The following is a 20,064-nucleotide window of genomic DNA, read 5'->3' as shown; positions in this document are numbered from 1 at the left end:
GGGGTGAGGGGTGCCAGGCAGGGTTGACTTCTGGTGGGCTGTGTTGGGGAGGTAGGTGGGGATGCTCTCCATGTCTGTGTGGTTTCCACAGAGTAACAAGCTACCTTGAGACAGCCTGAAAATTCATAGGCCAGATCCTCAACCCAGCTCCAAGAGAGCAGCAGAGCAGTGGTGCAGAGCACCCAGGGCTCTGACAGCAGTTGCCTTATGTCTCCTTGAAGAAAGCCAAACAGTGTTGCTGGCCTGAAGGTGGTGCACTTGGGGCACTGGCGGGCTCTCCAGGTAGTGGCGATGGTGTATGTAGGTCAGGGACACCACTGTCCTCAGTGCTTCTTGGGGGACTGAATTACGCTCTGGCTCTTCCTACACTCATGTGTGCAGAATATGGGGTTTGGGGGGTGGGGGGACTGCCCTCCAATAGAGGGGTTTCTCTTGGATAACGAACAGGGTGGAGGGATCTTAGAAAGACTCGTCCATCCCCAGCTGTGGGCTCAAGGCAGAGGGTGCTGGGGGCAATTCTCCAGCCTGTGCTGTGCAGAAGGTCACACAAGATGCTCAGGATGGTCCCTGGGCTCTGCGTGAGTCCAGCAGAGTTACCCCCACCTCACCCTGCAGACTGAGAGGTCTCTTGCCTGATCCACATGTTCCCTCCTGCTCCTCTGCCCTCTCTTCCCTGGTTTCTGTGTATGCTCCTGTCTCGCGCTGCCCCACCTGCTGAGATGCAATAACAACCCTCCACTCTGACTCCGCTGCTGCCTTTCTTGTCTGGGATTTTCTCTCCCATAATCCTGCTAATTTTCTGCCCCTAGGTCTGATGACAGCGATTCCTCTGTCTCGGAGGTGCTGAGGTAGATACAACTTTCAATTTATTAAAATTGTCTCCTCTCTTTTTTTTTTCTTTCTTTCTCTCTCCCTCTCTCTCTTTTCCCCTGATCCCATTCTCTTCCACTCCCCACCCTCCCAACTCTCCCTTCCCTGCCTGCCAAATCTGTGTTGTGCCACTTTGCCCAGCTGATGGGACTCTCTCCTGGTACAGCTTTTGCTTACTGCATGGCCCTTCTCCCTTCTCCTTGCTTTCCTGGCTGGCCCTGCATGCTATGTTGAGTTGCAGATGCCCCTCTCTACTTCCAGTCTCCAGTGTATTTAGTTCTGATCTGTCCTTGGGAAATACAGCGGTGAGTTTTTACCTGGTAGTGTCTGGGTCTTTGGCTGGCCTGGCGTGGCTGCATGTTCTCTTCTGCCTTTAGTGCGCGGGCATGTTAGTTCTGATGCTTGAGGCTGGACTCTTGGTTTAGGGTACTCCAAGTCCCAGGGCAGTCCAGCTGCTAGCATCTGTGCCAGCCTGGAAAGAACCAGGCAGTCATGCTTTGGCCTCTTCTAGCGTCTTCCATCCAAACACCTCTCGGCACTCAACAAACACAGTGTCAACTTCTCAATGCTCACAGGGTTGTCATCCCTCTTTCAGAGGAAGAACCTGATGCACAAAGCAAGGGTGCATTTCCCAAAGCTCCAGCCTTTTGGAAGGCAAGACTCTGCCGTGGTGGGGAGGGTAATTCTGGGAGGTTTCAAGGACAAGTTCAGCCTCCCATGTCATTTATAGAAGTCTCACTGGTTGCTCTAAATGACAGCATCGTCCAAAGAGGCTGCTTGTGAGCTGTGCCTACCCAGAACCTCCCCCACTGCAATGTGTGCTGTGACACCAAGGATGAGGGTTTGTACTGGCAGTGGCCTAGATGTGCAACTGAGCTCTGACGCCAATGCACATCATTAGAGCAGTGGAAGGGACCCAGACTGGTGGGAGAGTCTCATCCATTGACTCTTGGGTGTTGATGAGAGTCCCTGTGAGTCTGATACAAATGTCCTGCTTCTCCACCGCACTGTGAGGCAGGGGCAGTGCTATGAGGTACTGGAGCTGTCCAGCCTCTAGATGTGACGGTGCTAATGGGCTTTTCCAGTGGGGAGCTCTGCTTTGCTCCCACCTTGCTCACAGGGCCGTGGGTCCCCACTCTTGGGCTCTAAAGCCTCCCTCTGAATGACCCTGATAACCTGACTAGCTGTTTCTGGAACCTGGCACTGCCCCAGTTAGCCTCACTCCTGGCACATCCTTTGGGACCTGCCTGGGTTAAACTGAGCTGGGATGAATGGTCTGAGACCCTGAGTGCTCTGCCCACCGGTGCCCTCTGCTGCAGGCTGAGGTGCTTATCCTCTCAGAAGAGCAGCCCTTTGTCACGCTGGGAGGAGCACCAGGATTGCAGGCATGTTCCATCCAGAAGAGCCCCTGAGCTGTGTGTGGTGGGCTCTGCAAGCGGCTTGTCTCCTTTCAGGGAAGGTCTGTAGCATGTGTTCTGCTTGCCTGCTGCACTAGGTTTGGGAGGGCAGTCAGGTCACACCACCTCATGGATGGGGGCTATCTGTGCTCGTCACCCTTACACCCCTTGTACAAGTGTAGTGGGAGGGGGAAACCTTCCACCAGGTGTGAGATGGGCTGTGCCTGAACAGGACAGTCCAGAGGCCTGGGAGGGGGATTCTGAAAGGGGCTCGGGCAGCTTGGGGGTCTCGGCCACCCCTGATCCCACCTGGTGACCCTGTCTGTCACCCTGGGCAGGCAGAGTTGCCCATGCCCCTGGGGGACAGGAGCTCACTAAAGGATGCCACATCCCCACACTGGCCACAGGGGGGTGCCGTTGCTCCATGTGCCCACAACTGGATGGGGACAGCCAGGTAGTGGGGCAGTGGCTCGAGCCCAGGGGCTGCCTCTCCTTCATGGAAGGGAGTGGTGCTGAGGGCAGAGCCTGCAGAAGCCTCAGCTTTGGTTTGGGCCCTTGCCTACCTGGGGCAGAGGGGATCCGATTGAGTGGATAGCTTTCACAAGGCTTTGCACACCCACAGGAATCTTCCTCCAGCACAGGCCCAGCCAAAAGCAGGATCTTCATCAGCCTCCAAGCTCCCACCGCTGGGGGCCTCAGGGACACAGCACAGTCCATCCACAGGCTGATCCCCTGTGCACCTGTCTGCTTAGGGAGGCTTGCAGCCCCTCTATCACCAGGAAACTCTCCTGCAAGGCCAGACCCTGGGTAAAGCCTGTGGTTTGATGCCTTCTCATGCAAGAGGCAACTTGCTCCCAGGGGTGTTTAGCTGGGAACCCCCATTGCTGATGTGTTTCTCTCTCTCTCTTGGAAGGGGCATCATTAATCCAGTGGGTGGTGCCAAGAGTGCCCGGACAGCCCCACTGCAGTGCGTCTCCATGGCAGAGGGACACACCAAGCCTGTTCTCTGCCTGGATGCCACCGATGAGCTGCTCTTCACTGGATCCAAAGGTACATGCCCTGGTGAGGGTGGGTGGGGGGTGCTGAGCTGTAGAGATGCCTGTGCTGGCTGGAAAGTGACCGAGTCCCCACACCCTTGTGACCACCTGGGGAGGATTGGCATCCTGCTTTAAGGCCCCAAGGCCCCAAGTCCCCGCCGGCTGAGCTCAAGGCCACAAAGCCCCACTGATTCATAAGGAGACAGTTTTCAGTCAGCCCAGGAGAGGGCAGCGGTGCTGCGTCAGCCACTGGGTAACCAGCCTCACTTCTTGAATAGCTGCTTGGAGGTGGCTGTAAAATGAGTTGCTGGGCTGCAGCCCAGTCCCTGGTATTGAGATGCCCACATTGCAGGGGGCATGAACTGTCCTTCCTCCAGTTAATTGGGACAGAGAGTCTGGGGCTAGGTGGCCCTTGCCCCTAAAGCTGTCCTTGAGAGGTGGAGGGGCAGGCTTCTGGGCAGCAGGAATTTGCTGGATCAGGGGTTCCTTTACTGAAAGATGGCGCAGGGCCTTTGTTCTTGAGAGGGGTCTCCTAGATAGCTGCACCTGGCAGTTTTCTCCAGAGTCCATGTCTCCTCCCTCAGACCGGAGCTGCAAAATGTGGAACCTGGTGACAGGCCAGGAAATCGCCTCCCTGAAGGGCCACCCCAACAACGTGGTGTCCATCAAGTACTGCAGCCACACGGGGCTGGTGTTCACAGTGTCCACCTCCTACATCAAGGTGTGGGACATCCGGGATTCTGCCAAGTGCATCCGCACCCTCACGTATGTATCTGCCTTCCAGACCCCTGCTGTGCTTGATGCTTTTCCCTGGTAGCTTTCTTAGCTATGGCACAGGTCAGGTTGCCAGCACCTGGGGACTTGCAGGGCTGAGTCTGGGAACATGGGGACAGTTTGCCATGGGTCAGCTCCCAGAGCCTCAGCTCACAACATTTGCTGTTCTAGTCTCAGGTGCACTGTGCAGTTCTTCTGTATGGCTTCAACCAGGGTTGACCCAGTAGTTCTTCTGCAGGCTTCAACCTGGCTTCCTCCTGGCAGTTCTGTCCCATTCCCAGCCAGACATCAACTTTCTCAGCCCTCCCATCACCCTTTTATCTCCTTCATACCCCCATCTAGGCCAGCGTGAAATTCCTTGGGCTGGGAATCTTTTCCAACATAGGAGCAGGGGCAGCATCACTTCATCTCCTTGGTGGCAGGTGTTTCCCCTTGCTGTGACATTGCTACAGGTCTTTTGAGGGCAGTGTGGAGCTGAGGACTGGTTTCCTCATTACCTCTGTGAGGAGGCTGATGTCCAGGGAGGGGGGCAGGCCCTGGTGGCACCATTCTGTAAGATGCTATTGGAAAATGATGGCCAAGCTGGGACCAGGGGCTGCTTTCAGCTGTCTCCTAGGGGCACAGTGGAGCTGATCTCCAATCCAGGGCAGAGTACATCCCTTCCCACCCTTGACCCATGAAAGCCTCTGCTCTTGCGCTCACATGTCTATTCCTCTGCACCATAGATCTTCGGGCCAGGTGATCTCTGGAGATGCCTGTGCCGGTACCACCACTCGTACCATCACCAGCGTACAGGGGGAACACCAAATCAACCAGATCGCACTCAACCCCACCGGCACCATGCTCTATGCAGCCACGGGCAACTCTGTCCGCATTTGGGAGCTGAGCAGGTCAGGCCTGGGCTGGAGTTTGGATGCATACAAGGGGTGTAATACCTCTGGGGGACTTGAATGCTGGGGTCATGTGAATAGCGGGGCCCTCGAGCCAAGAGGAGGGAGAGAGCTGGAGCGTGCGCTCATGCTGCAGGCAGGCCCTAGCCTAAGGGAACTAGCAGCTGTGACTGGCACCAAGGGAGCTGCTGCAGTAGCCCAAACGAGCACTTGGAGTAGCTTTATCCTGCTCATGTTGGGGATTTGTGACTGGCCCCAGGAAAGATTGGCTTAGATCTCCAGTCAGTGCCACAGAAAAAGTGCAGGTGTACATTGCTCTGCATTGCCCTGTGCCTTCCTGTTGGCACCCGTCAACGAAAGGCAGCTCACTGAGCCCCTCCGAGCCTTGCTTGAGCCCAGTTCCTGCTGCTACAGGCTCTGGCCAGGACGAGGTTTCCTACTTCTCTCAAGGGACTTGCAAGACGGAGGGAGTCCTCCTGCTCAGGACCCTGGTTCTGAGATGGCAGTTTCCTGTGGCTGTCAGGTAGAAAAGGGGGCCTAGGGACCCGCTGAGGAGACTTCGCAAGCAAGTACCATCCACAGTGAGGCACGTGCTGTTGTTTGTAGATTGCAGCCAATCGGGAAGCTGACTGGGCACATTGGGCCTGTGATGTGTCTCACGGTGAATCAGACTGCAAGCAACCATGACTTGGTCGTCACTGGATCCAAAGACCACTATGTCAAGGTACCCCCATGCCCTCTTACTCTTCAGCAGCTGTAGATGCCTTTGTGCCTGGGCTCTGCTACTCACGGGAGTGTTCCCTTTTTTGTGTCTGGGAGTGCCAGGCTTGTGGCATCCTAGGACTGGAAAGACCCTCGGGAAATCGTCTAGTTCACGCCCTGCTTCAGGCAGGATTATCACTGTCTAATCCCTCCTGTAGAAGGTCAGCCCCCTCCTGAGTCAGGGGCTTGCTGCACTTCAGGACCTGACTTGGCAGAGGTATTGGTGACTTGGGTCTGAACTCTTCTGGAAATCCCAGCCAGGGCCTGCGAAAAATGCCCTAATCCCCTTAGGAGGTGTGGGCTACATCATCCAGAATCTGACAATGCTCTGTCCCCACCCCAGAGAGCTGTCCTTGCTGAGTCTTGCTCTGCAGAGGGAACCTGCTCCAGCAGGGCCTGTGCAATTATTCTTAAGCCTTGGATCAAGCATAGTGTTTGTTCTGAATCTGGCAGGGGAAATACCATATATCTGTGTCCATGAAGGCAGTTTTCCTAAGTGCACGGGGAGAACTGCTCTTCTGGGGCGTGATTCAGTACCCACCAAAGTGTAGAGACTTTAAGCCTACTTTATGGAAATGGGAGTCTCCTCCCTTGCTTGCGTCGAGAGCCTTATGGCTAACAGCAAGCAAAACTTGGGGGCATCTGAACTTATGGCTCTGGACTGCATTGTGGATTTGGACTTCGATTTGGCTATTTTGGCTTGGAACGCGCATAAATTTAGTAATGAAAAAGTTGTTCTGAAGAACTTCTGGGATCCCAAAAGCCCAAAGCCTGAAGATCTGCAGTCTCTCACACTCATATAATGAGGCTGGTGCTGTATGGCCTGGTGGACATCCAGCCTGGGACTGTCGGTGCCTGGCCCAGACAAGGCAGCATAGTCTCCCTGTTCGTGCACCTTGCTGATCTGCCTCAAACTGGAAAGGTAAAATAGGCTTCTTGTTGCTCATACAGCCCTTGGCCTCTCTGCCACATATGCCAGCAAGGAGGCAACTTCATTTTTTGGAACCTGGACACCTGCTGACTGGGAGCAGAGACCCCACAGGGACTGCACTCAGCTAGGGGATGTTGGGGCTTTCAGTTACAGCTGTGCACACTAGGCTCCAAAGCAGTCCCTGGGTGACAAGCCCACTCCCTCCTGTCCCCTTTTTACCCATAGTCCTCTCCCCACAGATCCAGAGGTCCCTGGCTGGCCATCCCTGGCTGTGTGGCTCTTGGTGTCAGTCTCCCAGCTCTTGACCTCCCTGGGGGCTGAAAGTATAAGAGAGGCTGAGCTCTTTCCCCAGGACGGAGCCAGGCTCTCACAGCTATCTGTGCCCTGCAGGTGTTTGAGATTGCGGAAGGCATGGTGGGTAACATTGGCCCCACTCATAACTTTGAGCCCCCCCACTATGACGGCATCGAATGTCTGGCCATCCAGGGAGACGTCCTCTTCAGCGGCTCCAGAGACAATGGGATAAAGAAATGGGACCTGGAGCAGCAGGAGCTCACCCAGGTATGGAGGGGAATGAGCAGGGCCCTGATGACAAGTGCCTTGCAGGAGAGACATACACTTAAACCAGAAGCTTGCAAAGCACTGTCTTGAAGCAGGGGGAGGGGCTTTGAGTGAGGTGGATGCAGATGGCATCTCTACCCCTTCCTCCTATCTGCCCGTGGTAGGGAGCAGGGGGAGGAAGAAGGTGGAGGCAGATGAGTCCCAGGGGGGCATTGCCAAGGCTCAGGCACAAGGTAAGGCTGCACCACAGAAGCTAACCACGGGATCCTGCAGGCTATTCATGCTTGGGCCCACGTGCACTGACCTGCACTGTGTGCCGTACTGGCAGGTGATTTGTCCATCTCTTCTCAGGTTCCAGCTGCTCTGGGCATTTAGAAATTTGCTTTCTGAGGTGGAGAATTCATGCCCATGTCTGTGCTGGATCTCAGGGTCCCATGTACTGCAAACCTGTGTCTTGTTGGGCACCTAGTTGGGACCTCCAGAGTTTATGCTGTAGCTCATCCCAGAGAGGCAGCATGACCTGCTGGCTGGAGTGGGGCAGTAGTGGTCAGGAGGCTCAGGACCTGTATTTCCATTCTCTGCCACTGACTCCTTTTTTGGGGGTGCCTCAGTGTCTGTGGATCTCACTCTATCAGATACCCGGGGGCAGATGTTGAGAGGTGCAGAGCAGAGTGGCTGATAGGTGTCAGTGGGAGCTCAGTACTCAGCCTCTCTGAAAATCAGATGGGAGGTGTCGCCAAAATGGAGATACTGAACTCAGTAGCTGCTTGTTGCTGTGACTTGGGTGGGTCCCGCTGCCCTCCCACACAACATCTCATTGAGTTCTGAGGAGGGTTGAGTGGATTGTGTCTGCAAAGAGCCTGCAGATCATAGAAAAGTATTGCTGGAAGGGACCTCTGTGATGGTCAGTTGTGTTGCTGGGAGCATTATTCTTCTCCACATGCTGAGCTGCTCTTACATAGTGCTATTGAGGGGGATCCTGAGCCCAGAGTCTTGGATTCAGTCAGGCTTCTGCCTTTTGGTTCAAAGCTGGGCCCAGCACAAGAACTCCAGTCTCAGAGTTCAACCCTGTCTAGAATTTGGGGGTATTTGGATCAGCCCACTGTGCAGATGGGAGCCAGTTGCAAAATCTGGATCCTAGGTTAGGTGACAGAAGGAGAAGGCAGGCCGTGTGCAATGGGTGCACTGAGTAGATCCATCCTCTCTTTGTCCCTGTGAAATCCCAACAGCAAATCCCGAATGCACACAAGGACTGGGTTTGTGCCCTGGCTTTTGTCCCTGGCCGCCCCATGCTGCTGAGTGCCTGCCGCGGAGGCCTGGTGAAGGTCTGGAACGTGGATAACTTCACGCCTGTTGGGGAGATCAAGGGGCACGACAGCCCCATCAATGCCATCTGCACCAACTCGAAGCACATATTTACTGCCTCCAGGTGAGTGCTGGGATGCCTGGGGTTCCTGCTCCTAATCCCTGTCCCCTCAGGAAGAGTCCTCAGCTCCCAGGTGGTGTTGGGGAGGGAGGTTTGACCCCAAGCATTGCCCCCAAATTGTTCTACGTCCCGTGTGACCCTCCACATTCCTGGGCTTGGGTGTGTAGTAGGAGCAAGAGACTGGAGCAGTCCTAGAGCAGGGTTCCTAGCAATCTGGGTTTTTCGGCAGTAATTGATGAGGCAGGCTGGCTGCAGCCTTCTGGTTTCTTTGCTCCTCTATCTCCTCTCAGACAGCATCCACCCTTCCCATGACGAGGTCTCCCTTCCCCTCACTCTAAGCACTCAGTGCTGAACTGCCCTGCCCATGGCCTGCTGATGCCACTGGCTGTTTCTTGCTGATGTGCCAGGAAGAGTCGGGCCTGATGCTGCTGCCCTGCCCCTTTCCTGCAGCAAACTGTCTTCCCCATGGCTGGGAACTGGCTCCCACTTTGGGCCTTGCTGCAACCCCCTCATGGTCTCTGCCTGGCCCTCTCCTGCCATGACCCAGTCTCCATGTGCAGCCCTGCCCTTATAAGAGATCTCCTGGCAGTCCTGCCCTGTCTTGCCCCCAGTTTTGCCAGCACCAAAACTCTGATCTCCTCTTTCCGACCATGTCCCTTTTCTCCTTCCCTTTCTCTCTCTGTCTCTCCCTGCCGCTCTCTGTGCCGCAGTGACTGCCGGGTAAAGTTATGGAATTACGTGCCTGGGCTCACCCCCTGCCTGCCACGACGCGTCCTTGCCATCAAGGGCCGTGCCACTAGCCTGCCTTGACCCGCCTGCTCTCTGGCTCTTTCCTACTCTTTGCTTGTTTGCTTTCTCTCTCTCTCTGTCGCTCGCGTCTTCTCTCTTCTTTCCTGTCCTCTCTTGCACTCTCTCCCCGCTCTGGTCTCAGCTGCTTCTTGACGGTACGAGATTGCTTGTTTGATTTTTGGTTTCCCCAATTTTATCCTGTTTTTTTACAAGAAGAGAATCTCCCCTTTGGCCCATTCCCCGCCCCCTCCCCCCCGCCCGGGTTTTACTCTCTGTTCTGCCCCTGGTGCCCACCCTTCAGAGCCAGGCTGCCTGCCTTTCCCATGGTATTGAAGGGTTGCACGCAGGCAGCCATATATGGAAGGGTCCCCCCTCCAGAAACCAAGCCTGGAGGCTCCCTGCAGGATCATAACTCCAGGTCACTTGCAGCTCAGTCAAGGGGCAGTAGAGCCCAGCAGCTGGCTCCAGTCTGCTATGGGCTGGGCCAGCCAGTCTATGCCTCCTCATAGGCCATTGCTAGTCCATCAGCTCTCCATGTCCCACCGTGCATGGCTGTTGCCAATGAGATGCAATAGGCTGGGCCCTGAGTTCCTGCCAAGTCCTCCAGTGGAGGTTCTCTGAGAGTCATCCTCCCCGATAGTCAGTGAAGGCCATGCCTGATCCCCATGACCTCCCCAACCCGATGCTTTCCTTCCCAACTGCCAGGGAATGGCAGCCCAGAGGTCTTATGGGGGCAGCACTGCTTGAGGGTGGGCTGTGGGTTGGGAATGGGCTATGGCCTGCTGCTCTATTGCAGTTGAATGCTGTGTTGGCACTGGTGGGGCGGCTGCCGGTGACCCCACTGGGCATTCCCCGTTTCATGCCCTCTCTCTTACCTTTATTCCTCAGTGACTTGACAGTGAAGCTCTGGAGCAGGAGAAGGTCATTGAACAGCACAATCTAGGAGCTGCCAAGAGACGAGTCCCGGGGACTCCTGTACCCTGAGAGGGGGAAAGGTCTCAGCTTTTTCCCTGGCCATCAGGCCACTTTGTTTGCAAGGCATGGGAGTGGTCTAGGCCCCAACTGGTAGTTCTAACCTCTTGCAGTTTCTGGGACAGAAGACATCCTGTCTGGTACTTCATGCCCTACCAGCTCCTGTGATTGGGGAGCTCTGTGTGGGGTGGTCTGTCCCTTCCTGCCTCCATGCTGGACCTTCTCAATGCATAGGGATTCCCAGTGATCAGAGCTAGAGCCAGAAATTGCTTCATAACCAGCAAAGCCAAGAATCCTGATGGTATCACTTCTATCTGCTCCCTTCTGCCCACAGCTCATTCAGCACCAGAACAAGCCCCCACATCTCTGTCTGCAGTAGTGAGATTTTTCCTACATGTGCAATGACATCATTTTACCTGCACCCTCCTCGCTGTCCCCTGCACCTTCTGGGGGCCTGGGCTCATTCATAGCTTTGGGGCTAGTTTCCCTTGGAGCTATTGAAAAACAATCTCCCTGCACACCTAATTGTCTAGCAGAGCTGGGTTCTGCTGGCTGGTACCAAAACACGGAGAGGACTTGTACAATGCTCAGAGTTGTCTCGGACTGCCCCACTGCCATGTTTGGGAGCATCCCCAGTACAGAAGTGTTACTGTGGATGGAGCTACCTCTAGGGACCACCTCCAAGCCATGTTGCTGTGCCAGGGGTCTGCAGATCTTTGGACAGCAGAACCTCTCTGTGTCTCTGAATGAAATCCATGCACCCGGAGTGATCAGAGACATCTGAACCTGACAACTAGACCCAAACTCCTAGCTCGTTCTGGGCACTGCCTTTATAAACAAAAGGCAGGTGGCAGGCCTGAAAAATGCCTTTCTGACACCTCCAAGGAAAAGTGCAACTAGAAGCTGTGTTCACTGGTGGTCCCTTCATGCCCAGCAGAGCCTTAATTGTATAGCTAGCCAGTTCGATAGATCTTGTGCTCCTCGCTGTCTGGTTGGACGTGCAGCTTGGCCACCTCTGCTCTGCACCAGTGTAGCAGATGCAACCAAGGTCTATCCCAGCTGCTGCTGGAAAGGGTATTTCTACTGTTTTTATATTGGATTTCATAAGCATTTTTAACCACCCTCAGTGTTGGGGAACCTCGGTACCTTGGACAAGTGTTAGTGTTGGTGAAAGGATGAAAAGCCACGTGGTAAAGTTATTTAGGTACCTGATTTCTCTCAGCTCTTTGCATTCTCTCACTGGAGGCTTTTAGATTTGTTTGGATTCCTGCTCTCCCAGGACATAAGTCTCAGCTCAAGAGGTCTGGGACTAGAGCAGGGCCTGAAGAATAGGGAGGTAAGGAAATGTTATGGTCAGGAGAGAGGTGTTTTTGCAGAGCTGGTAGGCAGGGAGTGCTCTGGACTGAAAACTGTGCAGGGCTGGTATGCTGCTGGAGAAGGGTAAGGCATGAACAAATGGAGGGGTCTATCCAGGACACTGGGATTACCATCCAGCTGGGGTGGGGCAGGAGTTGCATAGCACTTGCATGTTGTTTATCCACGCTGTTGCTTTAGCACCAGCCATTAAGTTTGCCCCAGACTTGAGCTCCATATGGGACAAATTCCATTAGGTTCCCTCACCCCTATTTTGTCCCTTCCACCATGTTTGGACTCGCGTTCATCCCGGGCATTTGCAGCTTGTTGCCAGCAGCCATCACAGGCATGTAGTGTCCCTTAGACTTATACTGCCACAAGGAGGCATAATCCCCTTCACCGGTATCTTCTGCTACCTTTGTCTCTCCTCCCCTTCAAACAGCTGGCTACTGTGAGTCCCAACCCCATGCCATTGAAACCTGCATTCGTCAAGGACGTCTGCATTCAGCAGCTCAATGTATCATCCCTTTTGCTGTGCCTGAGCTCTTCTTGCAATGTAATCATGAAATGAGCCAAAGGAAGTCTCAGTAGATTGGCCCTTTCTTCCTCTGCTCATCTAGCATAACCCCGGATGTCACATAAGAAGCAGTTTTTGGATGCTTGCTTTAAGGATTTATTCCTGTAGATGTTTTGTGGGTTGTTGAAGCACTGATTCTTCTTCCTGTGATCCCATCAGCTATGGACTGCATGTTCTCCATTGGTAGGGGTGCCAGGAGCTTCATACTTTTCTCTAAATTTGTAGGATATTTTTCTCGTGGCTTCCCTCTATGTGGGAACTTGAAGAAGAGCAGCTGCGCGCCTCATGTTGCAGATTTGACCTACCTTAAAACTCTTATGAACAAGACAGGGAAATCTTCCTGAACTCTAAGCACTGAGGGGGGACTCCTAAAATATTTGTTTTGTCTTTAAAATATTCAACTGCTGCATCTTCACAGAAGGAAAACGATGACTTTGTATTGTTGAGCTCTACAAAAACATTGCTTCTTCCTTCCCCTGCTGGACAAATTAAGAAGTATCCTCAACCTCTGCATATCAGCAGGACCAAGGCTGCCTCTGCACTTTGACACATTGCTCATGCCCATTCAGTCTCTGAGCATCTTGGATGAGAAGCTCCCAGGTCTTGCCAGAATCCTGGTTCTGGTGAGATCCCGATACAAAAAAGTTGGATCACTTTGAATCCATGTCTCCAAAACCACTCTTTGTTCCCTCAACTCCTACCGCCAGCTCGAGAAAGTGTCTCCAGTTCTGTGTTGGTGCCTGGGAAGATTTTGGTATCAGCATGGATTGCAGTTACTCACTTGTGCTCTGTTCCACCCACAAAGCTGGTGGTAATTGGAGAGAAATACATCCATGGTCTTCAGGTGGAACAGAATTAAACAGGCTGGGAATGGACAGATGGATTCTCCAAATGGTGAGAAGAGTAACAATACATGGGACCTTGTCTGAGAAGAGGATGTGATGGTGGGCCCTGACCTTTGGGCACTTCAGGAACCTCCTGCCCTGTATATGTAATAGGTGGGTGTTGGGTGGGCAGGGGCCCTGGATGTTGTCTAGTGTCTTGGACCCCATTTTCCCTCTGGTTGTCACCCCATCATTCACGCCTACACAAGCTGGATGTCAAATGGAGCTGCTCTGATAGAGAAGCATTTTATGTGCCCTTTGCCTTACCAAGTGCAGCCATTTCTAAAAGGGGATCAGATGGGAAGGGCTCCAGGCACAGATATCTTGGGTCCTGTGGGGTTTTCCTTTAATCCTTCACGTCCTGGACCAGATCCCATTGAAAAGTCTCCCATTGACTTCAGTGGGTTCAGGCCCACACTGGAGCTCACAGGAGGAAGGAAGGATCCAGCTGGGTGTTGCAGGGGCAGCCTGCTGGGATTGCCAATTATTTTCCTTGCAGCCTGATCCTCAGCTATGCTGAGCACTCTCCACTCTGTGTTGAGGATGCATGATGTGGTGCAGGACCAAGTACTCAGTGGGTGGATGGGTCTCATTCTCTCTTGGCTTAAGGGCCCCACACATCTCATGGCTTTCATCCAGCAGACCTGGGGGAGCTGGTCACAGTGCATGAAGAGGACCAAGTGGCTCAAAAGAGGGACATTTTCCCGCAGGCCAGTGCAGGACCTTGGCTTGCACCCAGGCAGCTAGTGTCAGCCACATGAATACATTAAACTGTCCACACCATCAGGGTCTGCTCCCATACACTGTGCCGACCCCATTTTCCGCAGTGACTGCCAGCTCCTCCCTCTCTGCTGGAGAAGCAAAAGCAGGAAGTAGTTGTGTACTGTAATGCTGTGTGCGTGTGTGTGTGTGCGCCGTGTGCATGCGTGTGAAAGAAATGGTTGTTTTTGTTAACCTACCTCACAGAGCTGTTTTTTTGGGTTTTTTTGTAGTTGTTTATGGTTTTGAAACTTGAATTTGTCCTGGGAACGCACAGTCTTGCTGATGCATTTCTGAGCCATTGCTTGTGGCTGGGAGGGGGAGCTTTAATTCCTTTATGATACTGTAGTTCAGCACATTTTGGAGCTGACAAGCCAGCCCTTGTTCTACGCTGCAGGAGGAGCCACTAATTAAATGAGCCCTTCATGCAGAATCTTAGCCTTGCAACACGTAGCAGACTAGCAATAGCTCTTTGGGTGCTCAACCTGAGACACTTCCTGGGCTCTTGGTCTTCAGAAGGTGGGTGCTAGGCTCTCCCTGGAAATCAAAACCTTTTAAGAGTGTCTGAGGCAGAGCACTCCAGCTCATCCACAGCTTGTGAAAATCCTGACCCCGAGTCTCATGTTGCGTCTCCTGGGCTTGGTCTAAAAATGGCTCAGATGAGTGCTCTGAGGCAGTGTGGTGGGATGTGGGGGCAGGGGTCAACAGACCTCTTGGCCCAACAATGATGCTGCCTCATTCACAGACAGTTTCTGCCTGGCTTCCTCCTTTTGAAAGTGCTGACTTGGCAATCCAGAAGCAGCCTCTGCCATGGTGCAGGAGGAGGCTGTTTCAACTGAATCAAGGTATTGGAAAGTGAGACTTTGCATCTTGAGTGCATGGTCCCTCTCTCCCTCTCAGTCCGTCCTTCCTTCACATTCCCATAGTCACTGCAGCCACCTATGAATGGTGTTTTGTCTGGCAAAGTTCAGTAAGAATATATTTGCTATTTGGCTTTGGGTAACTTTGTCCTAACAAGAACCTGCTATGGCACTGTACCTGCCACCCTGCTAGGACCAGGACTAAGGAGGCAGACAAGAAATCAAGTGTGTTATATGGCTCTGTTTGGTTGAGTCAGTCCCAAGCAGGAGCTGTTTCCTAGCTGCTATGCTAGTTCCCTTGTCTCCTGATGTCCTTCAGTTCAACCAAAATATCCTCCCTTACCTGGGGGCAGGTGGTGAAAATTGTCAGAGCTTCATCAATGGAGCCAGAATAGGTGACCCCAGCTGAAGACCTGCTACCTGGGCCTCGCTGCAAGGTTCATAGGCCTCTCATGAAAAGAGCAGGTCTAGGAGTGTCATGCAGCTTTGCAAAGGGAGTAAGGGCAACTTCATGCCACACAGCCGGTTCAGAGGAATGGGACTTCCCCAGCCTTGCATGCTGCACCTTCTGGAGGTCGCTTCTGGAGCCACTCACCTCATTGCCTCCAACACCAGCTCCAGGCTGCTAGATTTGATCCTGCTTCCAGACTAGCGGGGGAAGCAGAGCACAAATGCAGTTGCCCTAAGGTTAAAAATGAGCATTTGGGAGGAAGGAGAGGGCAGAGTAAGTGTTTCCATGCAGACTCATCAAAGGACAATGACTGACAGCAAAGGCAAGCCTTCAGGGGAAGGAAAAAAAAATGGAAAGGTTGGCATGTGCAGCAGACTCACAGAATGGGTGATCTGGGACAATCTATATGTAGATCTGCATCTATTTAGGGGAAGCAGGTAACAAGCCTGGGACATCGTACAGCCATGAGATTTCCTCTGCTGGTGCCAGGGCCATCTTTAGCCTTGCACCTTGCAGACTTAGAGAACACAGTGCGACTTGTACCCACTCCCAGCCATCTTGTGATGTGATATGCAGGGAGCAGTTTCCCAGGACCCAATCCTGACTTTGCTGTCTGCCTTAACTGCATGCAAGTTGGACACACCCAGGGAAGTGATGAGCCTCAGGGTCTGGGGCACACCCCTGCTTGCTCTTGTAACTCATACCTGTCCTTATTGCTTCTGAGTCTCTACTTCACTCTTCCTGGACCTGCTCTTTCATCTGAAGCCATCCAAGTGCAGGATTGAAGAGAGTGTTGCCTTCCTTCATCTCCTCCCTGCGGACTGAAGTTTTGCAGCATGTTTGATTATGGGGTGGTTGAGTGCTGGGAGCTGCACCAAGCCCTGCTTGTGGCTGGCACAGATGGTTACATGAAGAGCAGGTGGCAGGGACCACTGCATCTCCCCCTTCTTTCTCAGCACAGGCTATTGTGCTGTCCTGGAGCTGGGACTTGCTCCATCCCTCCCAGGTGCACTAGAGGGGAAAGGATCCCCTCCCCGTGGCTCTACATCAAGAGTCAGCACAATGGAGCCAGGGCATGAGCCCTGCCCTTCTAATCCATGGTGTTATGGCACAAGGTCTTGCTCAGGAGCAGTCTTCTGGTCTTGACTAGCTTTGGGAGGAGTCAGGGCCTTTGACTTGGATCCAGGGGGTCTCTACCCCATGACTCCTCCCATGGGATTTCAGAGCACAGCAGCAACCCCCCTTCCCTGTGGATGTTCTCTGACCCTGGCATCAAGCAGTGCCATGAACAGGGGCCAGGGGACTCCTCTGGGAAGTGCTTGGCATCAGGGAGCCAAACTAGTACCTTCATGTTGAAGGTGGTATCTTGGAAGTGTTCAATGTGCCCAGCACTGCTCATCTCCCAGGACTCTGCTTTCCTCCTCGTTTTACCGGGTGGAGAAGCGCTGTCCTGCCTCTGTGTATGCTGCCTCCATTCCTGGTGCGCTTCATGCTGGGCAGTGATCCAGGACCAACCCCCTGAGAGCACAAGATTCAGACTGTTTGAACAGGTGACCTGACTCCCAGGCTGCATCTCCTCATCTCCTTCCCCATATCCACTCTCTTACTGCCCATTGATTTCATCCTCTGAATGCTCCTCGCCACTGTTTCTCTCTTGGGAAAACTGGGTTTGGAGGCCCAGGCGTGGTGGAGGAATGAACTTCATCACTGGCCCTTGGCCAGTACCAAGATGAGAAACCATCCTGAGTCGGTCTGACCCCAGGGAAGGTCCTGTCCCAGCAGGCCACTCCGTGAAGTTCTGCCAGTGACTTCCTTTAATTTTCCACCCTGGAGCTCCAGTGGGCTCTGCAGGCCAACTTGGTCTCCAACCCGGAGATTTGTCCACCTCACACTACAGCACTGCTTGATGTTGAGATCTTGGTGATAGGATGACCCTGCTGCTGCCTGGCATTTCTTGTGTGGGCTGGAAGCCCTTTTAAGTAGCCCCACACACAGCCCTAGACACCGAAGACAGAACAGGCTCAGCAACAGGAGGCTGACTCCCCCCATCGCCCTGTCTCAGCTGTATAAATGTTGCCAATAGCAGGTGCCTTTTCTTGCCCTGAGGTGTTTTTACAGAGGCCAGCCCTTGCTCAAATTTTCATTTCTTGGGGTTGTAAGACCCTGCGGATCCATCTGTGTGTTAAGCATAGCACAAGGTATGTGTATATATTTTATACTGTAAGGTATTCCTGTAAATAGGGTAAGGTATTGAAGCCTCATGATGTACATGGTTTTCCAATGGATGTGTTTGTTCCTTGCCTTTGTCTTCATAAATAAAATGCATCAAATGGAAATGGAGGAGTAGGGCTGCTCTTTCCTTTTTTTTTTTTTTTATTTCCAGGGGAGGGAAGTCATTGATGCTATGAACACATACAGCATGAATGAGAGGAAGGGGCGGATGGAGACAAAGCAGCCCTTTGAGTACAGGGAGCACGTTCCAGGATAAGGTGTGCTGTGTCCAGCACGGCTAGAGTGGAAGGAGCCCTGCACAAAGGGGAAGCTGTCCTTGCTCTGCTACCACCCAGCTGGCCCCAGCAGGAGGGTTTACTCCCTCCCAGATTTGCTTGGCAGGCAGGGGACAATGCCTGGAGGTAGCACTCAGCTGGCATCAGAAATGGGAGTCAAGGTAGCTAAGTTTGTCCAGATCCAAGCATTTATTTTGCAGTTAAGCAAAGAGCAGTGGTGTGTTCTCGCCGCTGGGAGCGTGCCTGTGCTCTCCCCAGCCTGGGTCTCTGAAGAAATGCAGTGCCCTCCAAAATGCTCATACCCCTGGGGAGCTTTGAGGGAAGGCTGTGCCTAAGCCATGAAGGGACAGCCTGAGCTCCGGTGTCATCCCACAGATGAGGCAACTACAGGATAAGGTCACAGCTCTTAGGAGTGGGGGGTGGCAGGGAAAGGACCTATGCCTTGGCTTCTGCCCGATGTCCTGCAAGTCTGATGCTGGCTCCGCTGATGCATGTTGAGCAGAGGGATTAACCAGACCCGTGATAGCACACGGGCCTGACCACAGGGGAAGGCCACACAGCGAGGTGTATCTGGGCCTGAAGTCCATTGTCCCAGGTGTGCACCAGGAGTGGGGGTGAGGCCAGGAACTTGCCCAGGATTGTGCCCCATTTATGCAAGACTGCCTTGTTTTCAGGCCTCTGTGGAGATGGAGAGGAAAGTGTGGGTGGGTTTTAGCGGGTTTCCCACAAAGTCAGCATGTCAGTGGAGCCAGGAAAAGGGCATTTACCTTTCACCATCTTGTAAGTGCAAAGTGAAAGAGAACAAGAATCAATGCAGAGCCCCACAAATTCTCTGGCCCCGTCCCCACCAAGGGGTCTTTCTTTGCTGGACAGTACAAAAGCTGGGAGCGATTTGAACTCCAGGCCTTAAGGACAGAGGTAAACACAGAACTAAATGGGAATGTGCTTGCGTCGTCCACGCCAGGCCTGCCTGCGTGGGCCTGTGCTCTCTTCAGCACAGACCCCCAAAGAAGTACCATGTTGTCCCAGATGCTCACACCCTTGGTGGGCTCTAGGGAAAGGCTTTAAGCCTTGGAAGCAGAGACTGTAGAGTCACACCTAGTGCCAGCTCTCAGAAGTGAGTGCTGGGCACAGGACCTCTACCCTCTTCAGGGGAGCTAGGGAGCCATGGGGTATCGCACAGTCCAGGGGAGAGCAGTGGAGACCTGTGGGACAGATGTCTGGCTCTGAGCACTGTGGGGAGCTCCTTTGCATCTTTTCTTTGGAGACTTGGCCCTGCCTTGTTGCACCTGGGCTACAGGTAGAGGAGGGTGGATCCATACCACCCCGTAGCAGGATGAGGAGCCAAGTGTCATCTCTGGCAGCTGGCAGCTGGCACCTCAAGGAGAGTGACACGCCGGTTCCTCCCAGCAGTGGGATCTGTTAGCAGGGACTGGGCAGCAGGGACAGCTGTATTATTACTTTAGGCTGCTGCCCACTGTTGCCTCTAGGCAGCTCGAGGCAGGTGATGTGGCCATGCAAACCAGTGTGCTAGGAGCGTCAAAGGGGTGAGTGGGGACATGTGCAGCCAGCGAGCCTGACTGCAGCAGCACACAGCTGGGGTCACCCACAGCTACAATGGGAAGGAGCTGCTGTCTGGGATGGGCACTGCCAGGCCTGGGGGCTGCAAACCAGCAGTATGCAATTCTACCAGCCTCCATGCTACAGACCTGGGGCAGTTGCTCTGTGTGACCTGGGCCCTGCAGCTCTACCTCAGTGCTTGGTACCTACCCACTTGGAGGTGAGGAAATCAGAAACATGCCTTCCTAAGGCCTGTCTTTACCTAGCACTCCAGCCATTTGTCTGCTGCTGAGCCTCCAGTACCATCTGGGCACTGGCCACTTCTAGGCCAGGCTCCTGCAGTCTCCTGCCCTCCCTCAAGGAGCCCTCACCAAGCAGATTGGGACTGGCCAGCCCTGACCTGGGCTTATGCTTTGCCCCTGCTGAAGGAGAGAGTCTGTATCATGGACTCGATGATCTCCCGAGGTCCCTTCCAGCCCTAATGTCTATGAAATCATCATCTGGGACCTGGTTCTCCAGCAGACACCCCCTACCACCCACCCAGCGCTGAGAGGGATGCCAAATGGGACTTTTTGCTGCCAGCGACTGGGCTGGTGCATGCTATTCCCTCCGTCCTTGTGCTACTGGCCCCATGGAGGGCTCTGGGCCTCGCCCCTGCTTTGATCATGACAGTCGTTGCCACTGTCTCCTTTCCTGTCAAAATG

At 53.6% G+C, this 20,064-nt stretch overlaps 1 protein-coding gene across 4 annotated transcripts in view; it reads left to right on the top strand.

Moving 5' to 3' along the window:
- KIF21B (kinesin family member 21B) overlaps window positions 1-17,639 on the top strand; it is an 80,823-nt gene extending 63,184 nt beyond the window's left edge. The window contains exons 28-35 of one of the 4 annotated variants that reach the window (XM_090025579.1): window positions 810-848; window positions 3,181-3,317; window positions 3,889-4,069; window positions 4,804-4,968; window positions 5,575-5,692; window positions 7,052-7,222; window positions 8,452-8,651; window positions 10,326-17,639. In XM_090025579.1, coding sequence (XP_089881705.1) covers window positions 810-848; window positions 3,181-3,317; window positions 3,889-4,069; window positions 4,804-4,968; window positions 5,575-5,692; window positions 7,052-7,222; window positions 8,452-8,651; window positions 10,326-10,380 — 1,066 coding nt within the window. In that variant the 3' untranslated portion in view covers window positions 10,381-17,639. The other 3 variants (XM_090025577.1, XM_090025581.1, XM_090025578.1) reach the window with 3 other exon arrangements.
- The last annotated feature ends 2,425 nt before the right edge of the window (window positions 17,640-20,064 follow it).

This window comes from Crocodylus siamensis, chromosome 13, assembly GCF_052110815.1.
Source record: "Crocodylus siamensis isolate JL-2025a chromosome 13, ASM5211081v1, whole genome shotgun sequence".
Lineage (NCBI taxonomy): Eukaryota > Metazoa > Chordata > Crocodylia > Crocodylidae > Crocodylus > Crocodylus siamensis.
The sequence above is the reverse complement of the archived record's forward strand: the minus strand, read 5'-3'. Positions and strand labels throughout refer to the sequence as shown.